This window comes from Beta vulgaris, chromosome 4, assembly GCF_026745355.1.
Source record: "Beta vulgaris subsp. vulgaris cultivar EL10 chromosome 4, EL10.2, whole genome shotgun sequence".
Classification (NCBI taxonomy): domain Eukaryota; kingdom Viridiplantae; phylum Streptophyta; class Magnoliopsida; order Caryophyllales; family Amaranthaceae; genus Beta; species Beta vulgaris.
This window is the reverse complement of record NC_079205.1, coordinates 56,632,472-56,645,992: the sequence shown is the minus strand read 5'-3', so window position 1 is coordinate 56,645,992 and position 13,521 is coordinate 56,632,472. Positions and strand designations below refer to the sequence as shown.

Below are 13,521 nucleotides of genomic sequence, written 5' to 3'. Positions count from 1 at the left end.
TTTTTATACAATTATACTTTATACGCACGAATCATATAATTGTGTTGGATAGTTTCTACAAATTTACGTGATTTTTTTTTAATATAAAAAAGCACTAGAAAAAGCTAACTTATAACCTAGTATTATTGGATATTTGGATATTTGGATATTTGGATATAGATGCACATGCATCTCCTTTGGAGTGTACTAAAATCTGTAAAGACATTCATGCTAAAATATTTACTCAAGGTTTTTTCTCTCTTGTCTTCAGATGTTTCTCATTTCTTTTGTTGTCCATTACAAGAGAACAACAGCCTCCTTTATATCTGAAGGTAGGCTACAACAGCTGGGAATATACCTCAGCAATACAGACAGCTGTCCTATACCTTTTAGGCTACAAGACAAAAGTACAAATCATTACCTGTACTAGGTACATGATCCCATACTGATATTTACTACCAAACAAAAACATAATAACAACCTGAGTCACTATTGGTAGTGCTCTTGTACTACTGCAGTCATGTAGTGCTGCTGGACAACACACAGCTCCCCTCTCAACACTCCCCTTCAAGCTTGGAGTGAGGAGGAGGAGTGAACTCCTAGCTTGGACAGCAGCTTGTTGTGTTGTTCAGTACTCAAAATCTTGGTAAGTATATCAGCAAGTTGTTCAGTTGTTGAGACATAGAGAGGAGTGACTTGCCCTTGAGTGACTTGATCTCGAATGAAGTGACAATCTATACCAACGTGCTTGGTTTTTTCATGATGAACAGGATTAGCTGCTATAGCTAATGCTGCTTGATTGTCACAGAACAAGGGGGTAGAACCAAGGTGCTTCAGACCCAGCTCTTTGAGAAGCTGTTTCACCCACATTACTTCACACATAGTCATAGCCATACTCCTATATTCTGCCTCAGCTGTTGATCTAGCCACAACACTTTGTTTTTTAGATTTCCAGGAGATGGGAGATTGCCCTAGGAGTAGGCAAAAGCCTGATGTAGACCTTCTAGTGTTGGGGCAGCTAGCCCAATCACTATCACAATAAGCCTTCAGAGTGGCTGCAGATGAAGCTGCCAGAAGAATGCCTTGACTCTGAGTGCCAGCAAGGTATCTAAGAACTCTCTTGGCAGCTTGAAGGTGAACACATGTTGGTTTTTGCATAAATTGACTGAGCACATGAACAGTGTAGGAGATATCCGGCCTTGTTAGAGTCAAATAGATCAGCTTCCCAATAAGTTTTTGATAAACTTCAGGGTGTGGGAGAAGATCTCCCTCAGTTGCTAATAACTTCACATGAGTGTCCATAGGGAGCTTCAAAGGTCTGCAGTTCATCAAATTATATTGAAGCAGGAGATCACCCACATACTTCCTTTGAGACAAAAAAATCCCTTGTGAACTCCTATCCACTTCTATGCCTAGAAAATACCTAAGTTCACCAAGATCTTTCATCTTGAATTCAGTATTTAGGCATTGTTTAGCTTGAATGATTGCTTCCAAGTTATTCCCAGTTACTATCAAATCATCCACATAGGCAAGTATCACCACAATCACACCTGAATTTTCTTTAATAAATAGAGAATAGTCAGTTTTAGATTGAACAAACTCATTGTTTTTCAGCACAGTACTTAACTTAGCAAACCATTGTCTTGGAGCTTGTTTAAGCCCATACAATGATTTCAAAAGCTTGCATACTTTTGTTTGAGCAAAGTTACCTTCAGTATATGGTTTAGGAGAGTTAAGATCAAATCTGAATCCATACCCTTCATAGCCAGGTGGGAATTTCATGTACACAGTTTCATCTAACTCACCATGAAGGAAGGCATTTTTCACATCCATTTGATGTGTGTGCCAGCCTTTGATTGCAGCAACAGCCAGGAGAGCTCTCACAGTGGTTAGTTTAGCCACTGGAGCAAACGTTTCTCCATAATCTACACCATACTGTTGTCTGTTGCCAAGCATCACAAGTCTTGACTTGTATCTCTTACTGTTCCTCTGAGGGTCATACTTGGTTGTATACAACCATTTGCACCCTATAGCATGTTTTCCAGCTGGTAACTCAGTAATCTCCCAAGTTCCATTGCTTTCCAGAGCCTCTAACTCATCATTCATAGCTTGCAGCCAGTTCACTTGCTCAGCAGCCCTTTTAAATGACCTAGGATCAGGTTCTTGATTCACTGTATTCATGAAGCACCAGAATTTGTCTGAGACATGAGCTTCACCAATTCTTTGAACACAATTAGCACTGACATGATAGTCATCATGCCAGCCAGGTGGCTTGTGTGTTCTTCTTGTCCTTCTCACCTCAGTATCTTCCATTCTACCTTCTTCATTTTCTTCTTCTGACACTTCCCTTTCTCTTATTACTGGATTCTCTTCCACATTATCCCATTCATTGCACCTGCTTCTCTCAGGGGCTGCTTCTATTTCAGTGTAATCTACACTTTCAGTGGTGTGAAAGACATGGAAGGGGTAGATGTTCTCATAGAACTTTACATCCCTGGATACAAATGTGGCACCAGTGAGCAAGTTGTGAAGTTTGTATCCCTTTTGTGTGAGGGGATACCCAATGAAGGCACATGGTACTCCCCTTGCTTGAAACTTATCCTTTTTTCTCTCTGGATTATAAGCAAACACCAAACAACCAAACACCTTCAAGTGTGTGTAATTGGGAGCCTTACCATACAGAACTTCATATGGACTCTTCTTCTTCAATATCACACTGGGAAGTCTATTAGTGATGTGTGTTGCTGTCATCACACAATCTCCCCAGAATTGAAGAGGAAGACCAGCTTGAAACCTTAGTGCCCTGCTCATTTCTAGTATGTTTCTATGTTTCCTCTCAGCTCTTCCATTCTGCTGAGGTCTATCAGTGCATGATGTTTGATGTATCACTCCTAACTTCTCAAACAGTGGCTTACATTTACTATCATCAAACTCCAGAGCATTATCAGATCTTATGATCTTAATTTTCTTCCCAAACTGAGTCTTTACCATGTTGATGAAATTCTGAATTGCTTCATAAGCATCAGATTTCAATTTAAGAAGATGTACCCAAGTTACTCTTGAGTGATCATCAACCAATGTGAGGAAGTACTTAAACTTTCCTCTGTAACTCACCTTGTAAGGCCCCCATGTGTCCATGTGAATCAGTTCAAAGATATCACTTGCCCTTGACTCACTCTGAGCAAATGGCAATTTTGTGAACTTTGCTAGAGGGCAAGTGAGGCATACATCCTTATTATCACTTCCCATATCAAGGTTTTCAATCATTGAGATTTTTTTCAGAGGAGCATGTCCTAGTCTGTGATGCCAAAGAGTAGCTTTGCTCACTTTTGGAACATTTCTCACAGTACTAGGAACATTTGAGAGAGCACTGGCATTTAAAACTACTCTTCTTCCCTGTACTCCAACTTTCTCAACTGCTTCCTTCTTTATCTTCCCAAGAGTTTCATTCACAGGTTCATTCAATAGATAATATAGACCATTTTCACCCTTTCCAACACCTCTCACTACCTGACTTTCAGAGTCTTGTATGATACAGTAATTATCACAAAACACTGCCTTGCAGTTCATATCTTGACACAACTTCTTCACAGATAACAGATTATGTTTGAAAGCAGGAATGTAAAGCACATGCTGAAGTTTTACATTATTTTTAAGCAGAACATTGCCTATGTGAGTGATCTTGGAAGTTTCACCAGTTGGAAGATTAATTAAGGACTCCTTAGTGCACACTTTATAGTCAGTTAATACATCAAACATACCAGTCATATGGTCTGATGCACCAGAATCTATTATCCACCCTTCATTCTTCACATTACCAGCAAAGTGACAAGAAACCATACCTGAGTAGTTTACTTCCATCTCATCATCAGTGTCATTCCCTTTTGATGGTGTAGGTAGGAGTCTTAGTAGCTGTTCAAGCTGTTGTGCAGTAATTGTGGTTGCACTACTTCCCACTGAGGCTGCATCATTATGAAACTGTCCTTGAACATGAGCAGCAACCTTGTTGTTCCCACCATTCTTGTTTTTACTCCACTTTTGTGCTCCTCCAATTTTTGCTTTCCCTTTGTACTGATTTGTGCCCTGACTTCTCCCCTTAGGGTGGTTGCTAGGAAAGCCTATGACATACCAGCATTTCTCCTGGGTATGACCACTTTTCCCACAATGAGAGCATTGCAAAGATGGTGAGTTACTATTTAAGACTCCCCCTGCACCCTTACTGAACATGGCCAAGGTTTCACTTTCTTCTTTTACTTGACCTAGAACCTCCCTTTGTGCTTCTTCTTGTTCTAGGTGACTGCATGCCACTTCTACAGAGGGTAAGGGACTCATCATCAAAAGCTGACTTCTCTGCATCCCAAACACCTCATCCAGTCCATTTAAGAACTGAAATAATTTTTGCTCTTCTTGCTGTTTGTTCAATGCTTCTATGAAGCTTGTAATTTCTGCTGTAACAGATGTTATTGGAGGTAGAGCATTTAGAGACTCAAGTTCCTCCCAATAGCATCTCATCAAGGTATAGTATTCACTTATCTGCTTACCTTGTTGTTTTGTTTCATACAAATCTTTACAGATTTTGTATTTTCTGGTTCCATTGGTTAGAGAGAACCTCTTCTCTAGTTGGTTCCAGATTTCTCTTGCATTGCTCATGAACATTATGGACCTCTTAATGGATTCAGACACAGATCCAAGAATCCATGAAATGATCATACTATTGCAAGTTTCCCAAGCTTCCCTTTTTACTTCATCCTTCTCATCCTTCTTTAAAACACCTGTTACGAATCCCAGTTTTCTTTTTGAAGCAAGTCCTATCTCCATGGACCTCCTCCATGATCTGTAATTAGTTGAGCCTTGAAGTTTTTCTGTGCTCATAAAGTTGTTCCCATCTGAGGGATGTAAATACAAAGGACTAGTTACATCTATAATGGTGGGTTGAGAAGTCATCTTCTTACTTTTTCTACCTATTTTGAGAGAGTAGAGAAAGTTTTTCTACAAACAAGGGTTGAAGGTTTTCTGGAAATATTTGTAGTAAAGTTTAGAGCCGTGGCTCTGATACCATAAAGACATTCATGCTAAAATATTTACTCAAGGTTTTTTCTCTCTTGTCTTCAGATGTTTCTCATTTCTTTTGTTGTCCATTACAAGAGAACAACAGCCTCCTTTATATCTGAAGGTAGGCTACAACAGCTGGGAATATACCTCAGCAATACAGACAGCTGTCCTATACCTTTTAGGCTACAAGACAAAAGTACAAATCATTACCTGTACTAGGTACATGATCCCATACTGATATTTACTACCAAACAAAAACATAATAACAACCTGAGTCACTATTGGTAGTGCTCTTGTACTACTGCAGTCATGTAGTGCTGCTGGACAACACACAGCTCCCCTCTCAACAATCTGAACAATGAATGATTAAAGACGCATGAATGCGACTTCAATTCGTTAGATTCCTTGGTGAATTTAGTGTTTGGAGCATAAGCATAGCTATAAATAATAAAAGGCATTTGGAAAAAAAAAAAAAGAATGGATGATGCTGATGCCAAAGTTTAAGAAGTAGATTCTTTCAGAGATATTAACTGATTATTTGAAGATACAGTGTGAACACTATAAAGTGTGAATGTGCACGTAAATTTTTTAATGAAGGGAATAAATAGGCGTAAGTGGACTAAAAAATTTAAAATTTTTAGATGCATTAGATTATGTATATGGACAACCTCAATGTCCAAGTCCATGAAACATAGTCATTAAGTAGGCTTTATTGATTTAACTTATTTCGTCTTCTTTATCTTAACATATCTTATTTTATTTGATTTTATGTAATGTTATTTTATTTTTTCTTCAACGAATGAAGGTAAGTTGAACAATTATTTTATCTTATCTAAATTTACTTTGTTCCGGTATGGGACAAATTACGGGGTTCTGAACCGGTAAGTCCTTGTATTCAAGCCGGGTTGGATTCCTGCAAAAGAATAAGTAAACTAGCCTCGGGGGTTGATCCGAGGAACGCCCCTCCGATGCCTAAGTCAGTATTAGGTTTAAAGCCGGTAGCTCTCAAGTATAATGTATTGGGATTCGTGTACGTACCTTATGACTCAGATCAACGGAGTATTTATAGGGACTTGATTAAGCCCATCTCTTTGTTGGGCCCGGAATCACGGGAGAGATTCCCAAGAATATTCCCTTAGGATATATTCTTATCTTTTACGAAATATACTTTTAGGCCCGTAGGCGCTGCGGTATAAAATGGATCTTAGCCCAGCTCGTAAGCCCAAAAGCTATTAGACCGGTATCAATTGAACCGGTATAACTTAGTCAGCCCCCATACAACTAGCCCCCAAGCCGGTATGCCTTTATAGGCGTATCCGGTTTATAGGTTGCAAACCGTTATGGGAAATGCTGAGTTACTTTTAGCAAGAGAATGTGAATCGTTGTCAGGGAATTCCAACGTCACCTCGAGCTGCGCACCTACATTGAAAGCTCTTCGAAGAGTGATTGCTTCACAGCTGGGTGCTACTAAAACACGTGGCATGATCATGTCGGGAAGACGAAGCGTCACTTAATCTCGACCGCGACTTTTTCTATAAATACCTCTTGTGACTTCCGCTTCTCACTTCTTGCAATCTCTCTCTTGTGATCGCGCTCATATCGGACTTTCTCTCTCAAAAATCCTTTCGCTTCCTTGCGGTATTTGCTTGATCTCTCATTCCGGCCTCACGCTACCAGTTGATTCCGGTGTATTTCTCTTTCGCGTCTTTACTTCCAGGTATTTCATCAAAACTTTCTCCGATCTTTCATACCGTCTTATTTATAATGTCGTCCAATTCTGAAAATTCTGATTCCCAAGACATATCTAAGTCTCCTTCTTATGAGTGAGAGTGATGCCGAGTCTGAGAAACCTCCATTAGGTCTGTAGAGGTTACCACTTCTCCCCGGTTACTCCTACTTCAGAACATAGGGTAAATAGCCAGAATGATTGTAGTACTTCCGGTAGACCAGATGTGGAGCCGGCCATTCATGCCTCCCCTTTAAAGATGGTGCTGGGACAAGCCGGGGCTTTAGGTCAGTATGGAACCATGAGAGGTCTAGCTGAACATTCCCCTGAATTATTTCCTTCCGGCTCGCTCCTGCAGGCGCTCTACCTTTGAGGTGGGTGAGACCTCCCATAGACCGGTACCTAGGGAGGTTCCAGTTTCCCCTGTCCACTCCGATGCTGTAGAGAGCATAGAAAGATATGTAGCCGGGACGGATGAGGAGTCTACCACCCTTGAAGCTGAGTCGGATTCTGACCGAGAGGACCCTCCTGAGATAATTCCTGAGGACTCCGATGAGGATACCTTAGCGGAACTGTTCATGCCGCCTAGCGATGCCGGCTGTGCCGCCAGCGTTCAGTTGGATAGTGGCTGGGCGAGGACTTGTAGAGAGAAGTAGATTTCTCATTAAGGGCCCCCAGTACTTTGCCTTCCCGAGGATTATCACTTAGTGCTCCCGGCTGAAGGGAGTCGGGTGACAGACTGTCCTGCCGGTCATGTGGCCATTTATGCTCATATGCTTGACTTTGGGCTGAGGTTTCCCCTAGACCCCTTTTTTGTTAAAGTTTTCAAGGCATGGAATATCTGCCTGGCCCAGATGACTCCCCTTGGATGGCGGAACCTGATGGCTTATGCCTGGGTGGTCCGATATAAAGGCTTTCCGGAGACATTGAACCTTTTCCGGAAACTCCATTGGATTAAGGAGGACGGTTCTGCCAAAGGCAAAGGAGCTGGTAAGAAAAGAAAGTCCCGGGACGATGAACTCGAAGGCCGGGGTGGATGGATGTCCCTATACACGAAAGCCGGCAAACTGACTGTGTACCCTAAACCGTCAAGCCTCAAGCTGTGGAGAGGTCGGTTTTTCTGGGTACGCGTGCCCGATGATTTCCCATTGCGGCGACAATGGACTAAGCCTCGCTCTCGGATGGAACATATCAGGGATCGAGGCCTAACTCGCCGGGAAAGGATTGCCTATGACTATTTTTCGTCGGACTCTATCCCGGCCTTAAGAGGCAAGAAAAGGATCCCGGTCCCTAAGTATTGGCTTCCTCATACCAGCTACATCTTCACCAATCCGGCCTTATCGGCATTAGGCTTCTGCCGGTCTGACCCCTATGGTGTGTCTTTAGTTTTTGCTTTGCTAACCATTTGCGTTTGCATTTGTCAATCTTTCTAACTGAGATATCATCTGTCTTGCAGGTAAGGACTTCCTGGTTCGCGAGGCCCTTCACGTCGACCGATCATACCGGCCTATAAGTAACATGCCTCCTAAGCCTGCTAGCAAGTATGTTCCGATCCAGCTGCCGGCGGGTGGCGGCCGAGGAGGTAGAGGCGGCCGGGGGTCCGGCAGGAGATCCGGTACTGACGATGATGTCAGGGATACCATTCCCCTGCAACGCCGTCAGGCGGAGATCCAAGCCCGGAAAAGGAAACCGGAGCAGACGGTGGCCGAGCCGGCGGCCAAAAAGAATGCCTCTAGGGCAAGCAAGGAGAAGGAAACTAATGTTTCCACCGCTCCCCCCTTGCTTTCCGGCCGGGTTGCCGAGGTAGGCACCTCCTCCTTGCGGCCTAAGATCTATAAGCAACTTACTCTGCCGGATATGGTTCCCGGCCTGGAGCCCTTTGCCAAACCTAGAAAGCAGGGCTATCTAGAGCGCGACCGGATGGAGATGCCGGATATTTTGAAGAGGCGCTGGGCTCGTTCTCCGGTGAAGAATGGCGAGAAATTCGATCCAAAGATGACTGTTTTGGACGATGAATCGCTGCTCTTGGACCGTCCTCTTGAGGGCGGTAACCTGGGATACCGTATTTTAAAAGCTACCCAGCTTAAATACGACATTCCGGTGGACGAGGTTTATACGCTTGCCGCCACGCATGCGCATAATTTGGCCCTGGTAAGATCAACAACCTTACCTTTTGCTACAAGTTTGTATCGGTTTATTTTGTCTTGACCTCTTTGTTTCTCTTTGCCTTTTGCAGTCTGCCCAGTCGGTAAAGAGCTCTGCGACTTCTACCGGTACTTTCAGACTTCTTACTTCAACGAAGTTAAGGAGAATAAGGAGCTGAAAGGTAGAATGGCCGTTAAGGAGCAAGAGCTGCTTGCGGCAGTACCGAGAAGAATGACGCGCTGGCCGCGGAGAGCAAGGCCGATGCCCGCCCTTACAAGGCGGTGGAAGATCATCTCTGGTCCTCTTTAACAAGGATAGGAGATTAGGCTTCTCCGGGAGCAAATTGCTGAGGCCAGAGAGCTGGAGCGCGCCACCGTTAAGGAGTACCAGAAGGGTATGGACTTCGTGAGCCGCTTACTCAACCGGTACAACGGTGGCTGGTCTGCGGCCATGAGATGCGTTCGTCACACCTTCCCGGAGCTTGACTGGTCCAAGATCGAGGAGGCGCATACCAACCTCGTCCATGGGCTACCAGTTGAGGGTGAGGACCTGGATCCCGGTGTGACTGAAGCTGACATTGCCAATGCGACCCCAGGATTGAATTTGAGGAAGAGCAAGAGGCCGCCAACGATGTCGCTGATACTCCCAACCCTGATGCCGATCCTACTTTGGAGGAGACAGTGGTTGTTGTTGACGGCTCTGAGGGGGAAGAGCAAACCAAGTAGATTCTAGCCTTCCTCCTTGCCCTTCTTGTATTGGGTCGCTTTGTGCGTGGTGTGCTTTACGCTCTCATGCCATCTTTCTTCTTGGGCAGCCAAACTATCTTTACCGTTCTGTAAATCCGTTCGCCTGTGTCGGATTTTTTGTTTTCTTTTGGCTGTCACACCGTGTGTGGTTGACTGTTTAGCTCTAGGATTGTAATTTTTCATTGATTAATGAAGTACAGCTTTGTGATGGACTTTCATGTCGTCTTTTATTCTACACTATGTTTATTGTGGTTATTGACCGATTTCCATCTTATTGGCGGTTTAATGCTTAGGGTCATTGACTGATTAACCAACAATGCTTAATTGTTTTATACCGGCAGATCACGAAGGTCATTGACCGGTTTCACACTATTGATTAATTCAGCAGATCCACTAAGGTCATTGACTGATTAATCAATAATGTTAATTTATTTATATACCGGCAGATCCACGAAGGTCATTGACCGGTTTCACACTATTGATTAATTCAGCAGATCCACTAAGGTCATTGACTGATTAATCAATATGTTAATTATTTATACCGGCAGATCCACGAAGGTCATTGACCGGTTTCACACATTGATTAATTCAGCAGATCCACTAAGGTCATTGACTGATTAATCAATATGTTTAATTTATTTTATACCGGCAGATCCACGAAGGTCATTGACCGGTTTCACACTATTGATTAATTCAGCAGATCCACTAAGGTCATTGACTGATTAATCAATACTGTTTAATTTATTTTATACCGGCAGATCCACGAAGGTCATTGACCGGTTTCACACTATTGATTAATTCAGCAGATCCACTAAGGTCATTGACTGATTAATCAATACTGTTTAATTTATTTTATACCGGCAGATCCACGAAGGTCATTGACCGGTTTCACACTATTGATTAATTCAGCAGATCCACTAAGGTCATTGACTGATTAATCAATAATGTTTAATAGGATGGGGCAGCATTGACTGGTGTGTTGAAGATGCTCATTTTATTAAAATAAAACGGCTCTTCCCGGTTGTGCCGGAATTATTGCCTACAATTAAGCTGATAAATCTGTTCGGCTTCTAGCGCCTGATTATTCACCCCTACTGGCAACATTGCCCATTTTCTAACTAAACATAGTATTTCTTAAGGACACTGGCGTTCCAACTATTTTTCAACAGCTTGCCTGCCATGTCTTCGAGCCGATATGACCCTGGTACTATCTCTTCTTTGACCAAGTAAGGTCCTTCCCAATTGGCCGTAAGCTTTCCGTCCACGTGGGCTTTTCCTGTTGCTGCCGTCCTCCGGAGGACGAGGTCTCCTTTGGAGATCGGACGGCTTCTACTCTTTTATTGTAGGCTTTACTTATCCGGTCTTTGTATGCTGCCGACTTCAGCTCTGCAGCCAATCTGATCTCTTGTAAGAGGTCTAAGTCCTCCTTATGTATCTGCTCGTTCAAAACGGGTTCATAGTTCAGAATCCGCCAGTTGGGTAGCCCTACTTCCACCGGGAGTACCGCCTCTGCCCCGAAAGCTAGTCTGAACGGTGTCTCTCCGGTGGCCTCCTTTTCGGTGGTCCTGTTGGACCACAGTACTGCCGGTACCATGTCGGCCCATGCCCCCTTCAGTTCATCCAACCTTTTCTTCAGAGCATTGAGGATTTGCTTGTTAGCGGCTTCCGCTTGACCGTTGCTTTGTGGGTGGCAGACTGAAGAGTAAGCAAACTTGATGCTGTAAGGACGCAAGAAGTCGCGTATCGGGCCGCAATCGAATTGGACGCCATGATCCATTACTATTCCCATTGGGATGCCAAACCTAGTGATGATGTTCTGCCAGATGAACTTCTTTACCTGATTAGCCGTTATTTTTGCCGTTGGCTCTGCCTCTATCCATTTCGTGAAGTAGTCAATACCCACTATCAGAAATTTTCTTCCCCCTGATGCCGGCGTAAAGGGCCCTATAATGTCCATCCCCCACTGTGCGAAAGGGATTGGATTTAAAATCGGCTGGAGATCATTTGCTGGCTGGTTGATCACTGGCGCGAACCTTTGACACTTGTCGCACTTTTTTACGTAGGTTTGGGCGTCCGTCAGCATTGTAGGCCAGTAAAATCCTGCTCGTAGCGCTTTTAGTGCTAACGTTTTTCCACCGATATGGTTCCCGCATATCCCTTCATGAATTTCCTCAATTATTTTCGTCGCTTCGTAGGCCGTGACGCACCTTAGTAAAGGTAGGGAGAACCCCTTCTTGTACAACTGTCCTTGAAAGATGCAATACCAGACAGAATCCCTTCTCATCTTTTGTGCCGCCATCTTATCTTCCGGGAGTTCTCCTGTTAGCTTATATGCCAGTATACCCTCGTACCATTCTGGTTCGGTGGCGATTGTGTTAACGGATGCCGGGATGACTTCGATACTTCTTTCTACCAACGTCTCCACCCTGACACTCCTTTTCTTGTCGCTTAGACTGGAGCTTGCCAGTTTTGATAAGGCGTCTGCCGCCATGTTCTCCGTTCTTGGGACCAATTGCACCTCGAAGTTTTGCAGTCCCTTTACCATGTTCTTTACCAGTTGTAGATATTTCTGCATTACCGGTTCCCGGGCCTCATATGTTCCCTCAATTTGGCTTGAGATTAACTGTGAGTCCGTTATCATGATCACGTTTCTTGCTCCAGCCGCAATGCTCAGACTTAGTCCGGCCAGGGCTGCTTCGTATTCAGCTTCATTGTTGGAGGCCTTAAACCCGAAGCGGATGGCATGTTCAAAGATTTCCCCTTCCGGAGATGTCATGACCACTCCGGCTCCGGCTCCACTCTGGGCTGCTGATCCATCCACCTCCACTTTCCACCTGCCGGCGGATTCTGCGGGTTCAGAGTAAGTTGTCTCTACTATGAAGTCTGCCAAAGCTTGGGCTTTGATCGCGGTACGCGGCCGGTATTCTATGTCGAATTCCGACAACTCGATTGCCCACTTCAATAGCCTCCCTGAGGTGTCTAGTTTGTGGAGGGCTTTTTCCAAAGGCTGATTTGTGAGGACCTGGACAGTGTGGGAGTCAAAGTATGGTCTCAGCTTTCTTGCTGCAATCAAGACGGCATAGGCCATTTTTTCCAGCAGTTCATACCTCTGCTCCGCTCCGGCAAGTACGTGACTGACGAAGTATATGGGGCTTTGCTGTCCTTCCCGGTTTACCAGTAATACCGCCGCGACCGTCTTCTCGGTTACTGACACATATAGCTGTAGTTTCTCCCCCAACTCTGGCCGGGTTATGGTGGGCAGCCGTTGGAAGTGCTCCTTTACCTTTTCGAAGGCTTGCTTCTGCTCTTCTCCCCATTCAAACTTCTTATTTCCCCGGAGAATCTTGAAAAACGGCAAGGCCTTCTCTGCTGATTTGGAAACGAACCTTGTTAGGGCCGCCATCCTCCCTGTCAGCTTTTGAATGTCCCGGATGCTCTTTGGCTCCGGGAGGTCACTGATGGCTTTAACTTTGTCCGGATTGGCATCTATCCCCCTTTCGCTTACCATGAAGCCGAGGAACTTGCCGGATCGTACTCCAAACACGCATTTCTTTGGGTTTAACTTCATTTGGTGTTGCCGGAGTGTTTCGAATGTTTCTTCTAGGTCAACTATGTGATCCTGTCCTTTACCGGCCTTCTACCGCCGTTGTCGTCCTCTCTTGGAGGAGTTTTACGATCGTTCCTTGACAGGTACTGGGTAAAGTAGCCTCGCCTAACGAGGTCTTCAATCCCGTCCTTAAGGTCCTTACAATCATCTGTTTTGTGGCCGTAATCATCATGAAACTCACACCACTTGGACTTATCCCTACCTTTATAGTACATTTTTTCGGTCGCTGCCACTTATTGTCCTGGCTATGAAGTTCAAAAATTCGG

The 13,521-nt window shown here is 44.2% G+C and overlaps 1 protein-coding gene across 1 annotated transcript; it reads right to left on the bottom strand.

The window, feature by feature from the left end:
* Positions 1–10,855: 10,855 nt before the first annotated feature.
* LOC130591205 (uncharacterized) lies at positions 10,856–13,156 on the bottom strand. The gene has a single exon (XM_057394148.1). It carries the CDS (start codon positions 13,154–13,156, stop codon positions 10,856–10,858), a length of 2,301 nt encoding a protein of 766 aa, XP_057250131.1.
* Between the last annotated feature and the right edge of the window lie 365 nt (positions 13,157–13,521).